At 47.7% G+C, this 20,716-nt stretch overlaps 1 protein-coding gene across 1 annotated transcript; it reads left to right on the top strand.

Annotated features, from left to right (window-relative positions):
• The first annotated feature begins 380 nt into the window (after positions 1-380).
• On the top strand, positions 381-20,259 carry LOC130158883 (UAP56-interacting factor-like). The gene is made up of 10 exons (XM_056359983.1): positions 381-413; positions 6,874-7,300; positions 11,212-11,355; positions 14,694-14,836; positions 16,838-16,965; positions 17,819-17,900; positions 18,328-18,371; positions 18,458-18,532; positions 19,211-19,322; positions 20,079-20,259. Exons 1-10 carry the CDS (start codon positions 381-383, stop codon positions 20,172-20,174), a joined length of 1,284 nt encoding a protein of 427 aa, XP_056215958.1. The 3' UTR covers positions 20,175-20,259.
• Positions 20,260-20,716: the final 457 nt, after the last annotated feature.

The raw sequence follows: 20,716 nt of genomic DNA, 5'->3' as shown, positions 1-20,716 counted from the left end.
TGCAGTATTCTATGGACTTGGGGATCACAGTGTCATTGCAAATAGATCGGCTTTCCAGCGAAAGAGGCCTATATGCAAAATGCATGTGTGGTGGGGGAAGGGCTCCCATTGTCACCTGTAAATATTGTGGCTGTCTGCTTCATTGAACGTTAGCTGTGGATACTTTTGTGGGCTGCAGGATTAAAGTTTACAGATTAATATCGACAGATCAGTCTGCTGCGCCAGAGCCTCTGCTCTTGGCCTGAAAAAGCTAATTGTTCCCTGGATTCACAGCAGGAAAATCAGACAAACCTGCACAGACACTGCGGACTGCTGCCCTCGGTCAAGGTTCCAGCCGGAGAGAGTTGAATAAACTCAGACCGATTTTGGGCCAAGCGGGTATGGTGATTTCACCTGCAGACGTGGAGCAGGAGGTACTGTGGCTCTGCAGCTGGCAGGGGTGAAGCAGAGCAGAAGGCAGCACCAGTTCCAGTAACTAAATGTTGCTAAATTAGAAATAGTGACTCTGAGTTTGCCAGTGGCTTGGCAAAGGGCCAGCTCCGAGATGCAGCTTTGCTATCCTCCCTCTGAGCCACACCACACAGCCTCTTGCTATTCAGAGCCTAATTGATCCCTGCGATGTTAGACAGAGAAAGGGGTTCAGCTTCGCTTTGTGAGAAATAGGTCTGACAAATTGTCAGAGGACTCAAAACACCATTTAGTCATGCTGGAGTTCTCTGCGTATGAGGGGCCTTTTTATCTTTAACAAAATACTCGCTGTGTCTGCAGGTGTTCCTACCGAGAAGCAAACCAAGCACGCTCAGTCTGCTCAGGCACGCGCTCACATCTTCCAATGCATTAAAGTGTCCAATACAATAGGCTAGAAGCAATGTCTGAGACTTTTTCTAACAGATAACCAAAAATCCCCCATTTGCAAACCGTCTTGAGCAAATTGCTGCTTACTCAGGCAAAAGCTTGGGAATTGATTGCAGTTCCTATGGTAATAGCTACATGCAGATTTACCTGTGGGGGTCATTTATCACCTCAAATAGCTGCACAATCAGAACAGCTGTCTGGAATGCTAAAGTCTAATTCATTTTATTTATACTGTATTTCACAACCTTTCAACAGTTCTTTCACTTCACACCAGGCTGCCCTTCTTCATTTCACAAGCAAGACCAGAGTCACTAGTCTAGTGGCAGAAGGCTCCCAAAACCAACCTTGTCTTAATGAGTAGTAAGTCGTAGCTGTGCCATCCCTCAGTTTCTTCTATAAAACAGAGATTATAACATTTTCTTAATTTTAAGGCAGTTAATATGAGTACAGGAAGAGGTGGAAACATTCAGGTGTTGTGATGAGATTGCGTGAGAGAAATGTGTTTTCTTGCTGCCACACCACTAACAGAGTCTATGTCTCAGGAGCCTGAAAACCACTGAAAATCCCCCGCTTCCATGAAGAGCTTCCACTTTGAAAGTCTTTGTGGTTACCCACATCCGCTCTAGATGAGATAAAGACTCATCAAGATATGACATCAACAAACTTCAAAAGGTAGTGTTAATGCCTAGAGGAATGAGACCTAGATAAGGCTTTGATCTATCTAACGTTCAACATGGATTTCAAGATGTGGTTACTCACAAGCCTTGCAGTGACGCAGTCTTTGGCACGGTTAGCCCAAGCCATGCTCAGAGCAAGTGTGAGAGCTGCGTGCCCATCCCGCTGCTCTGCCTGGGCTGCTCCCACACTTCTGACCCCTGCTCAGCATCATCACCCACAGCTCCAAATTTCCCCAGAGCACTGCCTGCTGGAGTGAGCCCGGCAGGTTCATCTGTACTGGAAATGTCAGTACAAAATTGATTATGGGAGCAGAGAAAGCAAGAGTGGAGCCCCTTATCTCTCCTGTACATTTCTAATTCTCCAGAGTGTACTGCAGGCTGTGTCCCAGGTCAGGTCAGTGCATGTGATAAGCACACCAAAGCACAGGAACAAAGACAAGATGCTACCTGGGCTGTCATGTGGTGCAATGCTCCCTCGACACCTCCACCAGATTTGCAAGCCTCTCTGCCAACACAAGCTCTGGCAACACATGCTCCGGGCACCTAAGGCCAAGGAACAGGGATTGCCGAAAGCAAAGACACCCCAGAAGCTTTCAGTGTTCCTGAATTAAATGCTTGAGCTGAATACAAAGCAGATCTTTGTCAGTCTAGATTGCTGTTTGCTCTGCGAAATGAAATCCTCCTGACATGTCAGCAACCCACCTTTTTTTTGCATCCTTTAGAGACTTTCCTGCTTTAAGCAGTTAAACACCAGAGCTCTCATAATGTTCTTACTATGCTTCTTTATGAGTAGCTTCAGTCCTCCTACATGTGTGAGGTACTGAGATAACAAATTCACTGTTATTTCAGCACTCACATGATCCTTGTGCCATCTCCTTGATTACTCTTTGATTCCTTCCCCCTTACTTTGCATATTAGTACATGCGCTATTCCAAGCTGACACTGGTTTTCTTCTTCAAGACCTGAAAGTGTCCACAGCTTGCCACAGGGAGTTAAAATAATCTCCAAATAACCGGGTTCAAGATTCATACTAAAATGGCCCACTTCGAAAGCAAAGCAAGCGAACCATATATTCCTCGTTAGGTCAAAAGGCAAATGCCACACTCCCTGTGGTAAAGGCTAGTGATTTGTCTGAAACACCAGTTTGAAAGAGCTAGAAATAGCTCAAAATCCTCCAGCATCTGATGCATGAATAGAAAAGAAGCAAGCAGGATTTCATCTGGCAGCTTTGGTGAGCAGTATCTGTTCTTAAAATCTTTTTGTACAGACCACAAGAAGACAGCAGATCCATTAATGAGAAGATTCCTCATACCTTTTCCATTGGGAGCATCTGATTAATTGTACAGCTAGCAATGCTTCATTGAGCACCAGAAAATACATTTCTGAAGGCGGGGGGAGGGCAGCCTTTAGCCTCAAAGATGTAGTTTCAAGTACCACTTACTCCAATTACATGCATCGGAAATACCTCCTCGTGGTGCCACAGAGGCCTTTATCCTTAACTGATCATTCTAGTGTGATTTCTAACAGTTTTCCTTTTATTCTATTCTGAAAAACTTGCTTGCCATGCAGTAGCATACTTGGCTGTTTCTTGGTAAAATTAGAAATGTAGCCCTTTCAGTGAAGGCTGGCTTGAATATTGAGACACCCCAAGAAGCAAAATGAACTAGAACTAGAACTAGAACTACTACGCGGCAGTCAGAAGCACAGATGCATGGTGTATCTGTGTATCTCGGCTTACTGGATGTAGCTGGGCTGGTTACAGATTGCACTGCAGCTACCAGCTCCCTGTCATCCTGCTTATGTGTGTGTTGAGTCCAAGCTTGTGCCATTTCAATTGCCTTTTATCAAGTGTGCCGTGCTTTTCACAAGCCACAGCTCTGATACACAAAAGACAGTCTAAGATAAGAAGTAACTGTTGTCACCTTGTCCTAGATAACTGCACACAGGATCATCGATTGCACTGTGCTTTGATACAAATGTTAAATCATGCTGTGTATCTCCAGATCTAGATGTGCATTTTTACGGGATGACTTTAAGGATGTTCTGCATAGTCCAGGGGTACAGCTAATGGGTGTTGTAAGAGTAGTTTTGCATGTACACATACAACAGCCCTTCTCTAAATACCTTACAGTCTTACCGTGTACAGGCTGCATCTGCTAAATGTGTAAGAAGCAAATAATGGCATTTGTCATTAACCGTTAACAAGAAGTGGTTGACCTGTCAGTGAACAGTTGTTATCACTGAGCAGAGCTGAATGGTATGTGCATCTCAGCCACTTTACTGCATCCAGTCAGAACTTCTGCATAAAAACTGAAGTATCATCAATGTAGCTCATGTTCTGGGAACGGGTAATGTAGAGAAATGTTGGCATAATCTGGAGTTTCCTTTTCTCAAAGACCCTAAAGAACAGTTTTGTTCTCTTCCATCTTCCCAAGAAGATGATTTTTGAGTAGGAACGTATGGTTAAAAGACCATGTTCAGCATTTGCCAGCAAAACATAAGCCCTTCAGTGATGGTGCGCTAATTTCGGAGCAAGCTAACGAAGCTGTATGGCTACCAGCGTTCCTCATTAGGGGCCGAGAATTATGCTCCTGTAGTTCTCACCAATTAAAAGGCCTAAACACCCCCCCTTGTGGGCAAAATACAAAATATCACAAAAGTGATCCGGTTTTTGGCCCCTTGAGATAAGCAGTTGGCTATGCTTGGAGCAATTCTCATACAGGGTGGAGTGCTTCCACAACCAGAGACAAACGATGCTAAGTATTTCCTTGTCGCATATTTGTACAGCCACTCAGGCTTACTTCCCAAGAAAGAAAACATTTATTTGCAATTGCATCACGTAATTTTTGCATCATGTAGTTTTGGGTGCATTTCACTGAAAGCAAAGTCATCTTTTTGTAATTTTGTATTAAATAACTGTGATATGAGATACCTCTGGGAACAACAGACAAAGTGGCCAGCGTTAGTTTCAGGGTACGTATTTTTGTATCACGGCATAAGATTTATCACAACAATAAGTCACCACAAATTATTTAACGTGCAGAAGATTCACAAAATCTACCTAAAGACTGCAAAAACATTTCAGATAATACAAGTGTTTGAATGCTGGCATGCGTTCCCTTCTCCCACTGAGTTCTATTTTTATTTGTTTTTAGCTAAAAGCCTTCTAGGGTTCCTTGGGGGTTTGATTATGTGACAAGAAGAGCACCTGATAAATTGAAAGGCTCAGTGCCCCAAAATAACACTTGCTCTTTGTGAAAAAGTTCATTGTACATGTGCTCTCTGGGGAAGGAATACCTGGCACCTCTGGCAGAGGTGCTCCAATTTTCTCTGAGGGCTTAGCTTGGGAGCTCGTTGCCACAGTAGCTTCTATTAAAGCAAAACAGTTCTAGAGGAAAGCGTGACAAAAATCCTTTTTTTCTTTTGTTCCTTTCTTTTAATTTTTTTTCTTTTTTTTTTCTTTTTTTTTTTTTTTTAATAATCCCACTTTAACCTTTAGAAAGTCACATTGCTGACATTCCTTTCTTAGGGTGCAGGGTCAAGTTTGTCTGCCAGACACCTGCAGTCCCCTCCAGTGCAGGAGGATTGGGCTTTAGAGGAGGTTCTGGCTCTTAAGGCCTTTTCACCAAGTCCAGCATGTGTCACCTACACTGTTAATGTGAGAAATTACTGAGAACTGAGTTAATGGCAGTGCTTAGACATACTAAGCAAGTGGGACATTTGCCAAGACGTTAAGAGGTCACAGACTGGCAGTTGAGAGATAACAGAGTACATATCAGCTTGTACTTCCCAGGGGCAGAAATATGGCCTGGAAAGGTTTTATCACTGCCTTCAAAGCCATGAGCTTAGAGGAAAACAGATCATTAAACCTCTCACCTGGTGAAGTGGAATTTGCTGCAAAAGCTGTGTTGTAGCTCTATACAAAAAACCCCAAAAAACCTGTCATTTGAAAATACCTACTATTTTAAAAGTTGGTTTTGGTGTTTCTAAGCTCTGCCTTTGTCTTGTTCTGTCTCCTCAAATGTTTGTTTCGCTAAACATGACCAAATGGAAACACTACTGGAAACCTCTCAGCTGTTGCTTTCAGATTTTCTGAAGATACAAGCATGTATGATTCTGCAGAAAGCCACAAAGCCTTTCATTACGCTGTCCTCACAGTGGGACCAACTCCAGCTTCTTCCCAGTGTGGAAACCTGGCTCACTGCACACGGGCTGGCCTGTTCCCAAAGGATTCTCCAGACCCCTCCTGCACTCCCTCCCTTGGGGGTCCCGGCAGCTGCTGCTTCACAGCTGGCTCCAGGGCACCCCCACCCCGCGCCCTTCCCCAAACCGCACGGGGTGCTAGAAGATGCCAAGGCTGTAGACCTCCTCCCCCTGTCCATCGCTAGAGTCTTGGCTTATGTGGGTACTTCCAGTCCTTTCCCTGTGGCCACAGCTTCCCTAGCTGCTGGGAAATTGGAGTGACTCCCGTTGAAGGAAAGCTCGTGGACTAGGGGTGCATTAAAGCCAGGGCTCCCCAAAGAGCAGCAGCACCCCCGGGACACTTGGCATAGCACGGAAAATTGCAAACAGGGTATTGTGACCTTAGTGCCTCACACTTCACATGAAAGTGCTTTAGTGATCATCCTGCAGTGTCATTGCAAAAGACAGCCAAGGTTACGTGTTGCTCTCTCAACACTGCTCTGTGCTTTTCTTTCATGAAAGCACAGTTCCCTAAACCAACACTTTCAGAAGCACTTGATCTTGCTGAGAGCTATGCACATACCAGGAGGCAATCTTTGCCCTGGTTTGTTTGCACATAGAAATTTCTCTCCCATTTGAAGTGCAAGCTGGGAAAAGGAAACTTGTGAAAATACAAGAAACTATCCTGAAAACACAGAACATGCAGACTCGGTTCTGAGATTTATGTTGCCTTTATTATGTATATATGGAAGATTATTTCAGAGCACTTATTATATAGAAAGTTTAGAAAAAACCCGTGCTGTTCACCTAATGCACAGTAGCCCTTTGGAAAAGGAGCGATTGGTCTCCCAGTGCTTCTCTTCCATTTTGTTTGGGTTTGGTTTTCGTTTTTTGGTGTTTTGTTTTTCCTTTTTTCTAATCTGGCTTTAAAAATAAAGGAAGATGGTTTTGCTTACATTTTGTATTCAAACTGCAGAACAGCACCAGTGCCACAACTGACGTGCCCCAGAGACTGAAAGACCCCTGGAAGAATCCGATTCTGTGAGTGGTGAGGACGGTGCTGGAAAACCAGTCCCAGAGGGATGCTTCCTCCCCAGGAAACTCGCCGGCAGACTCCGTGCTTGAATACAAGCCCAGGGCCTCCACCTTGTTCTTCTAGTCCTCAAAATGGGGCACGGCCACCGCTGCTCCCGCACGGGGCACGGCCACCGCTGCTCCCGCCCCGCTGGGAAGCGGCCGGCGGGGTTTCAGCAGACATCCCTGCTCCTGGCGTGCCCCGCCGGGAGCGGGCTCGGGGGCAAGAGCGGTCAGCAGGGAGGCTGGGCAGCGGGGAACGCGGCCGGCGGGGTCCCGGGGAAGCGCGGGCGCCCCCGGGGTGCTGGCGGGCGGGGCGGGCCGGGGTGCCCGGGCGGGCGGGGAGCCGGGCGGGTGCCGGCACATTCCGGGCAGGCGCACTGGGCGGCGCGGGGCGGCGGCACTGCGCGCACGGAGCCCATGGAGCCTATGGAGGCGGCGGGGGCCGCAGCCGGGGCCGGGCCCCGCCGAGGGGCCGCAGGCGGGAGCCGAGGAGATTGACATGTCCCTGGGTACGTGCGGCGGGGCGGGGGTCCCTGCCGGGCGGGGGGCGGCGGGCCGAGGGGGCTCCGTGCGCCCGGCGGGGCCCGGGGCTTGGCTTTGCGCCGGTACGTGTGCGGGCCGGGGGCCGGGGGCGGCCCGGCGGTGCGGTGCCCTCCGCTGCGCCCGCACCCTGCTGCGGGGCCGGGCACCGTGCGGGGCGAGGCGACGGGGCCGCCGTGGTGCGGGGCGGCGGGTTCGCAGCCGGTGTGCTGTGCGGGCAGCTCCCGCAGCTGCCGCGGGGAGAGCGCCAGCCCGGCGCGGCTTCCAGAAATGGGCCCTCTATTGAAATAGAGATAGGAGACATGTCCCGGGGGGTGCCGGCTATTTATAGCAGCTTGCTCGTGATGCTCGCCATTCCTCTGGCACTGGCTACGTGAACTCGGCATAAACAGCTGCCCTTGTATTAACTCCGAAGGCCTGGACTGCGGCGTTTGGGCGATAGATCCTGGTGGATTATCGTGCTGACATCTCTGCTGTGGAAGGAAAGTCCACGACACCTTTTATTAGCGGATCAAACAGACCTTGTGTCACTTCTTCCCAGCAGTGAGCCACTTGTCAGGAACAGCAGAACATTTTCCACTGCGAACTCAAACGGAATTCTTGGCTGACGCAGTTATTTTAACGGTGCTATGAGGTTTTACAGCAACAGCGGGTCCCTAATTTTTTATTTAGTTTTTCCCCATGGTGTTGCACACCCTTTTCCTGTTTGCTGCCGTACTGTACTCCCTTCGCATTTGCTCTCCCATAGCGCTTTCCTCAGTCAGACCTCCTGTGGTCCATCTCCATATTCAATCCAGAGTACACCTTACTCAGGGCAGAAAAGAGCTGGAAAACAAGAGACCTGGTAAAGAGCTGATACTTTCACCATCAGGTGCTTGTTTCTCTGTTTTCAGATGCCTTGGGCCTTGCTTGAGTCGGCAGTCACAGGAAACTGCAGGAGTTACTCTAAAGCAGCCCTGATAGATCTAATTCTGTCTTGAGGGCATAGGGGTACCTTAAATGACCTCCAGGATCCTTTCCAGCCTTAGGTAGTACTCTGTTACATTGCTCTGTTAACCCCATCGTATGTACGGGTACAAAAGACAGGGTAACAAGTCATGCCCAAACAAAAAAAAACCCAACACTAAAAGGTGACAGACTGGGTCCATGAGCATTCATCTCCTCTCCCTTCCCAGTGAGCCCTTCCTTGCGCTGTAGATAGCCCACCCTTGCATGCCTGCATCCACCTCTCTGCAGAGCAATCAGGGATGCTGTTGACACACTTCAAAGCAGTCTTGTGCCCCAAATAGCACATGTCCCAAAGGCACACTTAGCTGAGAACATTAGCGCATTCATACCAAGAGCATCGCTCAGTCTCTCCCAGCATGCTCTCTTCCTGGCAGACCTGACACAGAAATCACAAAAGCAGTCACGCACCCTATTCTTATATATCTGCTCTCGTTTGTTTTCCCTGGCCTTTGTATTATTTTGGACACAGGAGTTACTTGATAGAAAATGACAAGTGACAAGCACTGGAGGTATGATGTGCTTTTCATGATAATCACCCACTGAAAGCTAATGGCACTTCTGTGCTTCCACTCCAGTGATTCATTAAGGAGCTGGAGTAACCACTGCCTGGGAAAAGGCCTGATTTGGACACTTCACTTCTTTCCTCACTAATTTGCGAAAGTTTAAAATATTCTGCTTGGAGCTTAACAGAGGTGGCTTTATTACTTGCTAAATATTTTCTGGAAGGTTTGAGGTTAAAAGAAGAAATTGTTGGAAAATATGAATTAATGAGGAGATGTCCCTTTGCCTTTTCTCTTCATTGGAACAGCCTGAATTAAGAAGATCCCCTTGATTTCAGACCAACTCACTGAGAACTGAGGGGCTTTTGTTTCTTAATAGAGCTCTACATCTACAAGTAGTTTGTGCATGGTTCAAATAGCTCAGCTTCCAGTGTTGTCTTTTGAAAACACTTGTTCGGAATGGGCATGAGCTTTCAAAACCCTGTCAGGTATACTGTGGATACAGCGGGTGGGTCATCACCTTCCTTTGTGTCTCTCTGTTGTAAAACACGGCACTTAGAGCAGCTCAGGGGACATTGGGATGGTTGGTTAGCGCAGCAGTGCCTAGGGAAGCACCTGGGATGCTTGACTGGGTCCAAACTGGTGAAGCACAGTGGCAAAATATCCTTGGGAGAAATCTTGTGTTGTCTTCTCAGTGCTACTATTATAGTTTTAAACCAGAAGTATCTAAATCACAGGAAAAATAATTGGTTATTTCATACGGGCTCTGTGCCTTGGGAAGTGCATTTGGATGGCGTCTTGCGAAGAAAGCGGGAAACATCTCGCAGTTCATGGAAGAGCTCGGTAGAGTACACTTTCAGAGCTGCCTAATAAGAAGTTTGGGTGAGGGGAGTCCTGGGGCATTGGCAGGACATCCCGAGTCCATTTTGGTGCTTTCAGGCCATTTTAGACCCCTTTTGTGTTGGGGCAGTGGTGGGTGCTCGAGGTGAGAGGCAGCTGTGCCTGGTCGCAGCGCTTGTACTGCTGCAGCGCGGGAGCTGGCTCATTGCCCTCCCTCCTGTCTGCAGAGAGCTGTGCAGAGTTCCCAAAATATCCTACTGCTGCTGGCAGCGGGGCAGGCCTGGGAATCGAATTGACGTGTTCAGCATGAAGCACAAGAGCTGGTGCCCTTGGTGCGGTGCAGACAGGTCTACGCAGGAGAACCCACATTTTGCAGGGGAGAACAGGCATCCCCTGCACCGTCCTCTTCTGTGTGAGATACTCTCCCTCTCTGTTTCACCAAACAATGGCAGAAGCTGAGAGGTTCTAGAGCTGTGGTTGATAGATCCATATCCAGCTGTTTCTAGGCGAGCTATACTGAGTAACTAGACAGGAGCATCTACCGTAGATAGAAAATACTCAGGTCCTAAAGGCCGCAGAATTTAAAATTCAAAGTACTGCTGATATCCATTGTGCATGATGCATCTGTTTGCTTCCTGGTTTTTGAGCCATAGAGGTTTATGGTGTCAAGCTTCATCTCATACCACCGAGGGCTAGAAACTTGCTTTGTTTTTTTTTTTAAAGCACTGTGAGGAAAGACATGCAGGTAGCTGACTCCGGGAGATGGGAATTGATCCTACACCCACCTGGTGAACCATGAGTGTTTGCAGGACCATGATGTCGCCTTTCTGGACAGTCACTCTGTACAAGTGAAATTCCCTCCCTGCAGCCCTCGCGTTGCAGCCTTCGCTGCACCAAGCTTCAGTTCTCCTCTTCACAAATGTAGGGGCTAGGGGGACATTCATCCTGCTTGTGTTTGCATGACGCCTGAACAGTGGTTGTGTTGTTGATACATCAGGGACATGTCCTCTGCACTGGACAGTGCCCATGTCCCACGCGTGTGGGGGGAGCCCTTGGAGCAGCCATCACTGCATGGGTGCACCCATGGGTGCTTCTACCCATTCTCCCCGTTTGGACCACCTTTCCTGCAGCCTCCCACGTCAGATCTTCTAAAAAAAATGTTCTCTGCCCAGCACTGAGCTCCTGGTGCCCCTGCGAAAACATATTCCCTTGTGCTTGTGGGAAATCTGCGGGACTGGATCCCTCAGTGGGATGTGGGTCTGAAATCTCTGTCCTGCACACATGGTAGATACATGCCGGATGGTAGCACATCTTTAAATAATTTGCTGCACTCTAATCTCCAGCCTGCAGGAGCTGAGTAAATTGATCCTATACTTTCTGAGCTAAGCTTAATCTTTTATTGTCCAGCCAGCATCCCTCACAGAACCACAAGCTCCTTTTTTACTGCAGACAATTGCAAGTACCAAAAGTGGGAATCACTGTTGGTAGAAAGTGTCGGTTTTATGGGTTTCCCCTTTGCCATTTTGATCTAGATGACATCATAAAACGTCACAGGAAAGAGCAAACAGATGCCAGCGCTGCAGGGGACACGCGAAGGCAGCAGGTCAAGAACAGAAATTCAGCGTATGGGTATGGGCGGCCCCGTTTCCGCGCCTGGATGCAGAGGAATTTGCAAGGTAGGTGAGTGCCTGGGGACAGCGGAGGCCTGCCAAGCTGCAAAACACATTTTGTGTAACAAAATACAGCCCTTAAACCCTTCTCCTATCTAACTCCTGTGTGTATATAAGATGTACTCAGACTCTGAATAGCTTTTCTCTCTGCAACAATGGAATATCAGGGCCCTTTCAGAGCATAAATTCATCTGTTTCTCTCCCTTCCACCCTCTCATGAATTACTAATTCAAAGTGACTTAATATCTATTCTCTATTCCCTTTTGGCTTTGCATAGTTTAATTATGCCTCTTCCTAATCCTCTTTTTCCCAGAACGCACTTAAATTACCCCTTCAGTAAATGTCTTTGATAGTTCAGTTATTGGAGCTAATTTGTATTTTTTGCCAAGCATGCTATTTTTATGATAAATTTTTTATAATACTGAGCGATCACACACTAATCTATGTTTAGTTCCACTAACTTTTATCTACAAAACCAAAGTGATCTGCTGCATGATGCCATCTCTATCAAAATTGTCCTTTTTTTTAATTTTAATTGCTGCGAAATTACTCCATTGGAGATTTTAGTGACATTTTGCAGCAGTGTCTTTGCAGTGTTCCCTTGGAGTGCCAATGGCACATCAGGACAGTGGGATTGCTGGGTGGAATCCTGCTTGTCTCCGATCTGCCTCCCACTCTCGTGTTCTTGGTCTCCACCACATATTGCCGTACCAAGAATTGTTCCGGTTCAAAACAGAATGATGATAATTGCCCTTTGCAAATTGATCTTTCTGTCAAAAACACAGGCTTTGATATTTTTCCACACTCAAGCGACTACTGTATGCAGAGTCAAATACATCAAATGAAATATTTTTTTTAACCATTCCTTAGAATGGAGGACTTTTCTGTTCATTTACAGAATTACTTCTGCTAGTCTTAGTATTTCATAGACTTTAACTGAGCCTGAATTCAGCCCTGCCAAGTGCAAAGACCCGCCATGCTGTGTGGTTCTGATGTCAGTAGCAATTCTGGGAAGCTCAGCATGACTGGGAATTTAGCCCATAATTCTTCAGGGGCTCATTTCACTTCAGTCCCTGCTGAAATGCAGTCCCTCCTGGGCTGAGACGTGATAACCGTTATCAAAATGATGATCAGAACAGCCCAGCACTGTAATGACAGGGGGTGGAGAAGGGTATTATGCTGATTAAACCAGCAAGAGAACTCGTGCAAGTGAAGTGCTGTTATCCCTCCTGGAATATAGCTTAAGCCATCTTCCCAGTGGGGGAAAAACCAATTTCAAACCTCTTTGGAAAAAATGAGTCTGTCACACATCAGGGGTTCTCCCCAAACTGGACTTGGTGGGCAGAGGTGCCTCTTGGGCAACTCAGGTACGTCCAGCACCAGGCTTTGAGTGTGCACCAAAACACAGTGGGGGTCTTCCCCAGCTGCTGATGCTGCGGGGTTTTATTCAAATGTTCTTTCATTATTAAATATCTGCCGGGCTTTTTGCAGAAATGGAGCCTCCCGTGTGTCACACTTCAGGATACACATGACAGACCAGGGCCTTGGTCCCCAGCTGGTGTACACGGGGTACCCCTCGGAGGCTGATGGCTGTGTCGTTAGTTATTTACACTGGCTGAGACATGCCTGGGTGCACCACTGAGCAGAGGCTCTCTAATATGAACTGACTGACAGGGGCATGATTTTCTAGTCAGGGCTGCCTTTTGCATCAGTCCCTCCCATCGCACTGATGAAACACCCAGGAAAGGCAGCTGAGCTCAGTCTGTCTGGCTGCAGAGGAGTTGCCTTCGCCAGGGTGCGGGAGAGCAGTGTCGCAAGGCTTGGTGGCCTGCAGGAGAGCAGTCTGGCAAACAGGCAAGAGAGAGGCACCCAGGGTGGCTGTTGGAGGGAAAAATAAACTGGGGAACAGAACTAGGAGGGAAGAAAGGGGCATTAAACACAGCGAGACCACATCTGGTCAGGAAGACACAGAATGCCAAAATTCAGGGGTATGTTGGGGGAGGAACATTTACACACCTGCACTGCTGCGCTGAGAGGGCATCGTTTGCAAAGAAAATAACTAGTGGCCCCACAGAGCTTGTGAACAGCGTTGCATTTTCGTGAGTGTTCCCAACCAACCTACGGCTGTAAGGAGCAAAGCACCCCGACATGCTGTTCAGGAGGTGCTTCCCACAGGCATGCCCTGGTGCCCTTTTGTCTTGGAGCCAAAGCAGCTCAAATCATCTTCACTTGTATTCCAGTGTGACCAGCCTACGCTGGCGCCAACCGGTGTTACACCCTGGGGCTGGAGCCTTCATTAATCACTGCGGTGGTGGCCCCTGACAGCAGTGTCACTGCTGCCTCGGAACACTTCGTTTCTAATTGCTCCAAGTCATTGTAAATTGCTGTGATGAAGGAATTGATGGTATGGGATCGATACAGGCATCTAACTGCTCTGTGGTTTGTATCAGTGAGGTTCTGCTTTACGGCCCAGGGTTTAACCGCAGGTTTGCTGCCCTCTGCCATGCACTGCCTTATGCCTGGTTTATACACCCCTCTGAGTACGTGTGCACATTTCGCTGGTATAGTGATTCGGAGGATGTCTACTTCGTTATGACTACAGAAGTTTATCATGTGCAGTAATTAGGCTTTAATGCACTGACAGAGTGCTTTCCTCTCGCTCGACACTTCAGCACACTTCAAAATCATAAGCAGGCTTAGGGGAAAACATTAAATGCAAGACAGCCTGTTGGTGTGTATGCACTGTGCAGTTATGTAAAATAGCAGCAGAAGGTGCCCCCTTCAATATGTGCAGTAAGTAAGGAGATGTCAAGCAAAAAAACCTCCCACAAACATATATATATGTATATATAAAAATTATGGTCCAGTCTTCACTTATCACGTGCTATAATATGGGCGCTCAGAGCTGTTCCAGGCTGCTGTGGAGTTGGTTTCTGGATGCTCGAGTCACTTGCTTATCTGTATCAAAAGGCTTTTCCCATTTCACGGTTAATTCATAGCAGTGTGAACTGACAACAGATTGACAGGTTTCCTCATGCAAGTGTTCCTGCCTTTATTAGGAATCAGAATTGTGGAAGGCTTTTCTCTTCTATATTCTTTCACATCAAATAATATGTTTTGTCAGTCCTATGTATAACAGCAATGTTAGTGAGATATTGGAAAGATAAATTATTTAATATTCTGCAAAATTAATATACTTTTTTGGAATGAATTAATGTGATTCTTGCATCACTATTTATACAGATACTCCTATATCATGTTAAGTCATCCTAGCAATCCATTTGCAAAACTGTAATCATAAATTGAGTTTTGAAGGATGCTAAAATAAGAGCTTATTTCTGTAGGACCTAACCGTTTTAGAAGAGGATTTGGACAACAACAGTACAATCGGAGACAATTCAGGAATACTGTGCCCGGTCCCAGGAGAAGAGCAGCTGCTGCATTAAATGGAGTGAGCCCTTTAAATCGCCAGGCATTGGCTCAAGAGGTAGGGGGGTACGGAAAGTACAGCTGTTCCCAAATGTCAAATGGAAATCTGCTGGATTTTATGATCCTGCATCACTCCAAAGAACAATCTGCATAAACAGTTTACAGGCACCATTTTTTGTATGCCTGCGCACAGCATTTGTATGCATAGGTGAGTACAGACACATATGCATATAAAATAGCAGTTTTCCAGTTGGTTTTATAAGCTTGTGACTTGGCATAATTTTACTGAATCAGTTCCCATGGGTTTTACAAAAAAGATTCTTTAAAACTGTCTTCTTAAAAAATTTAAAATATTTCCATAAAAACAAATTATATGCCATCTCATCTACTATTATCATTTAGAGGAGGTATGTTAAGAGTCACTATTATTTGTTCTCCACCAAGAGTATTTTCGAAGGTCCAGTGAAGTCAAAGGAAAGACTGTTGTTGACTTCAGGTGGCTTTGGTTCAGAGACATACGTTTCGCTAGCAAGTGGGTATCCCCCCCAGAGACACTGATTCCTAGTACTGTGATGGCCGTGGGTCAGATTACCCATGTGCATCTGTGTAAAATGCATTTTTTTTTATTCATTCGTGGCTTTTCCTTTTTCAAGTTTAAATGTTTGGGTCTTGTCTTTGCTTAAAAACACTTTAAAAAAAAGATTGAAATATTTCCATTTGGCTTTTGAGTTATTTTTAAGACTCAAGAGATGGGAAAGAAGCTACATATTCATCATTAAAGTAGTTCTTACAGCTTTCTTCTGAGTGTCAAACTGGCTTGGTGTAGAAGGTGGAAACCGAGCAGGTAGATAGTCCTCTGCGAGAGGGTTTTGTTTTCCACACTGATGGAAATCCACTCAATGAGGATGTCATGTATGCTCAGTAAGCTTTTAAAAAAACACCAAAGTGGTGAACATGATGGCACATTTAATGGCTTTGTCCTGGGGGTATAAATAAGAGAGCTCTAAAATGAGCATGCATGTGCATGGAGTGTGGTTATTCCTGAAAATAAAGACAGTGATGACTCACATATTGAGTGTGGCTGGATATTAGCAGAAAGTAATAAGCAGTTGCTAGGAGGCATAATTCTATGGTAGGTTCCATTTTGCAGAAATAAACCAAGTGGGAAGAATGTGGAAGCACGTCTCAGTTAGTAGGTAGTAACGGTGATGGTGGCTGTCCCACAGAAATAAATGGGACAGAGTCTGTGGCAGTTTGTGTAAAATAACTGCAGGAGGACCTGCACTGCTGAGGGGTCTTCTGATGTGCTTCAGGGCTCGGGCTGGGCAACATACATGTCCAAACAAGAAAGGGTCAATGGCCAAAAAGAAACCTGAGCAAAGCTATAATGCTTGGCATGTGCGAGATTTGCTCTCCAATCACAATTTTTTTTTGTATTTCTGCACCATTAGAATGAAACGTTCTTCCTGGTACTTGTAGTTTCATGCCCAGGAACCAAGGCGCACATACTGATTGATGACAACGGTGTATACCAAGTCCAATGTTGAGACCACAGCAGCACTGCTCAATAGAAATATTCCTGCCATAGATAACAAAAGAACGTGGAAGAGACCAGGTTTTAATAGACACAGCAAGGAATCAATTTCCCATCAAGAAATATCAAAGGAGAAAACAAACCAACACTTGCAGAGCAGGGTTGTTCCACTGCAAGACTGCAGAAATCGCAAAGGGAAAACAGTTGGGAATGAGAAGATGGGGAATGCAGAGCACACAGCGTGGGGCTTGAGCCCCCTTTGAAGTAATTGCAAGTGGTGCTGAAGGCATCCAGGAGCAGCGAGGGAACTGCTGCGGTGTCAGCGATCACCACCTGCACTTCAGTGCGGGCTGGATTTCCCCCTAGACAGAGCCAAAGAAAATGCCACATAAATTCGTCAGCTTTTCAGGCAGTGGCAGCTGGCAGAGGGAAGGATGGTCGTGTGCTGTGGCTCGTGCTCACTCCCTCTTGGTGCACCAAGATGGAGCGAGGGTGTCAACTGCTGAGCTCTCGCTACTCTTTCAGGGCAGCAAGAACAGCGAGGCTTTCACCAAAAGCAACAGCAGCGGGCAGCCGGATGGACGGCGACGGCCACCCCCAGGCCCCAAGAGATTCAGAGCAGCACCTTCCAGCAACAACGCCCCAGGGCGAAGGTAAAATATTTGGTTACTCTGGGTTTTTGTGATTTTTCAGTGATTCCCTGTGCAGCTCCTGGGGCTCTGCTCTCAGTCTGGGCCAGCTGGGAGCAGTTACAGCTGTGTGCTCATGCAACGTGAGAAAAATACCCCTGGGTATGTTAGGAAAGCACCTGGAAATAAAACAACTTTGTGCTGATAGTTAATAATTCAGGTATTAAATATGCCATTTTATTTTAGAAAGCAAATGTGACCTTTGTATTTTAATTAAACTTTTCCTCTGTCGCTTTGGGGAACACTTTTGAAGGGTGAAATAGCATTTATTTTCATAAAGGCGGGAAATACAGATTACAGCTGTAAGGAATAGCCAGGCAGAGGGGGTCTGTCCCGGTGAGGGGCTGCAGGAGCAGATGCTGTGTCCTGGGAGCTGTGATGAGGGCAGGCCGCTGGGTGCTGGGCACAGCCTCGGCGTCTGTCTCACTGTGGTCCTTGTGTTCCCCGAGCTTGAAAGCAAGCTTCATTGCAATCCCATCTTTCTCTGCTCTGAGTAGAGCAGGGACTGGATGACCTCCAGAGGTCCCTTCTGACCAGATCTTTTTCGGCAATTTTCTTTTTTAATTTTTTTTTTAATGAGCAGAATTCAGAACAAACACAAGCTGTTGTTTCATTTGAGCAGGAAAATGAGTTCCTCTGAAATCCTTTGCTGGCAGAAAAACCTGTTGGGCCGAACTTGGTAACACACAGCTTCATTTGCTTCTCATACTGCTTTTTAATAGTACACTGGGTTAAGTATTTCAGCATTAAACTTTAGGAGAGGTCTGGCATCCTACTCACCTATGTCCTGTTCTCTCTCCCCCTCCTTTACCAGCAGACCTTTCCGGCTAAACAGGGGACCAGCCTTCCAGCAGAAGCGGATGCAGCAGCGGTTCTCCAAAGCCAACTTTCAGAGAGGGGTCAGTATCGAGACATTTTTTGTGCAACCTGCTGATGGTGACAAGCCTTCAGTTTTGCCAGCCTTTGCCCAGTTGTATCTTTGCTTCCAAAAGTGACTGGGAAAGATGGGTGACTTGAACAATGAATATATTCTTAGGAGACTGTTTGCAGGGCGAGCAGTTTTTAGTGCAGTTTAATGGCAGCTGGAAAATAAAAACTGGGCATGTGATAAAAGTGAACCTTGCAGCTTACACAACAGCACAAGCAGGGCAAAGCCAAGCCACCCATACAGATTGCTGTGCCAGCAGGAAACCCAAAATGAGCAAATTTCTTGACAACACACAAGGAAAGAGCTATTGAGATACACCAAATTAAATACTTGCAAAAGGAATCATTGTTTCTAACAGCTGATTCGTTAAGTCATTTTTACAAAAATGTATTTCACAGCAGATGGATGCTAATGGAGAAGGGAAGCCACGAAGGATGAGAAGGTAATTGGTGAACAAAGGCATGCTGCAAACACGACGTGCTCTTTCGTGCTCGAATCGAAGCTGGATACATCTCCCTGTCTCGGCAGGTGGCAAGTGAAACCCAGCCCCGGAGCAGTTCTGACAGTTTCTGTGGCTAATCCCCAGGCGGGCCAGACTGGCGTGTAAGTAATGAGGTGATTTGTTAGGATGGGAGCCCTAAAAAGCCCTTGCAAATCCATTTAACATTATTGCAGCTTCACGTCTTCTATAACGAGCGCGCAATGAATGGTTCAGACCCAAAATAGTTAGCAAATGATGTCTCGTTCCCTTCCCTTCATATCTGAAAGGAGATGGTAATTACTGTGTGGCTCGTTCATTATCCAGAGTAAAGAGCAACGGAAGTGCCAGCAGCACGTGGGAGGTGGCAGGCTAGTTGTGCTTGATGTGGGGTGTCATGGGGGAACAGCGCGCACCCCAAAGGGACACTGTGTGCTCGCCGTGTTGAGAAGAGCACAGAGGCTGGAAGGGGGTGGCTTCACCCCTGAACTGAGCCAGTGCAGCTGCAGGACCCGGCACACAGCCAGGGGCAGAAAGAAGGGTCGGTGAGGGCACTTGGCATGTCCCGGGTGCAGAGAACACCCCACGATACGATAGCCCTGGTGTGACGTAGTCCCCAGTGCTGGAACTTTGCCAGCACGGCAGCTCTCCTGGCACCCTTTAGTCTCACCCAGGCTGCTGTGAGGCATGCCATGGGATGTATGGGGTACGCGGTGGTCTCCTTTACTCTTTGCTGGTTTGCAGCTGATGGGAAGTGAGCTGCCTTAGGCTCCTGAGTGACTGCAGATCTGTGCTTTCCCCAGGCCTGGATCCAAGCGCCCATTCCTGCGAAGCCAGAGGCCACCACCGCGGGCAGCCAAGCCCCAGCCCAAGGGGGTGCTGCTGAGATTCAACTTCCGCGCGATGGCCAACCAGGTAGAGGATTGTCGACGGGACAGGCGGCACCTTGCAGCCTGCAGCGGCCCTGCCACTAAGCTGTTAACATCACGCTCAGGTTTTTGGGGCTGCCAGTTGGGTTTATCTAGCATAACCTGGGAGGAAAGTCCCTTAGCCGTGTTGGCCAGGGTGCTCGCAAAACTGAAGGCACCTGAGAAGACTGTTCAGCAGCTACAGACTCAGCCTGATTTTCCCCACTCTTTTGGCCCCTCGTGGCCTGTCCATGTGCTTGCTTGGAGCTGGGAGATGCTGCCTGTGGGCAGTCCTGGCTGGGGGGGATCGTTTCACTGCCAGTGCTCCCCACTCCTCAGAGACACACAGCACTTCTGGGCTTTGCTCTCTCTTTGCTTTGGTGACCTTCTTGGTGCCGCATTTTATGCTGAAGTATGGTCCGAGAGCCCTGGGACAGGTCAGAAATCCTGCTCCACCTTCTTCATTGCTGGCGTTTCTTGTCTGGACAGTTTGGTTTTACTTGATGCCTTGTGCTCAGATGCCATCTGCTTGCTCCTGTTCTTGCCGAGGACACCCAGTGTCTTGGGGCTGGGTGCTGCTTGGAGGTTTTCCAGCCGCACACAGTCTGTTGAGCTCCTTGTCTCCATGTGCTGAGTGGTTTAATTGACTAACTGGCTGTGAAGCATCGTCCTGACTGATGGGTTCTAATCAATACCCTGCTACGAGTTTGGCTGTGCTTTGCCATGAGACCCAGGACTGACTCGCTCTCCCTTTCCCCTGCAGACCAGCCTGACGCTGGATGAGAGGTTCTCTGGTCTGAGGAATAAGAGGCGCTTTACAGCAGCCAGAGGCGCCGGCCGGACAGTCACCATGCCTTAGCACCGCATGCTCGTCACAGGGACTGCCCGTAACAGTCCAGGCCCTGTAATGGGCAGCTCAATAAAACTCGATAGATTTCCTCTGAGATAGCTAATCTGGCAATGTGCCGTCTCCTTCCTTACACACAGAATGAATGAGCAATTGAGGGCAGGGACGAGGCAGGATGAGAGCCGGGGCCAGAGCACAGGGCAGGTGAGACATGAGTGGGGTGGTGAAGGGGGATGAGCAGAGGTGGATTTGCTGGGAGCGCTCTGCCAGGGAGCCACAGGGCTGGCACCAGCCCTGTCCCCCTGCCAGGGCACCTTGTGCTGCCTGGGGTAACTTGTGCAAGAGGGAGGGGGAACCAGCTCCAAGCCATCCCCATGGAGCCTTTCCTGCATTGTTACCTGGGTGGGACACAGGGCTGTCCTGCTTGCCCGTGTGGGAGACAGAGCAGGGAGCAGAGCGTGTGTGGAGCTGAGGGATGTGCCCCAGCAGTGGCACCAGTGGGCATGCTCCAGCTGCCCACCTTCCCCAGCATCCACCTAACTGCCCAGTTTGTT

This window comes from Falco biarmicus, chromosome 14, assembly GCF_023638135.1.
Source record: "Falco biarmicus isolate bFalBia1 chromosome 14, bFalBia1.pri, whole genome shotgun sequence".
NCBI lineage: Eukaryota > Metazoa > Chordata > Aves > Falconiformes > Falconidae > Falco > Falco biarmicus.
The sequence above is the reverse complement of the archived record's forward strand: the minus strand, read 5'-3'. Positions and strand labels throughout refer to the sequence as shown.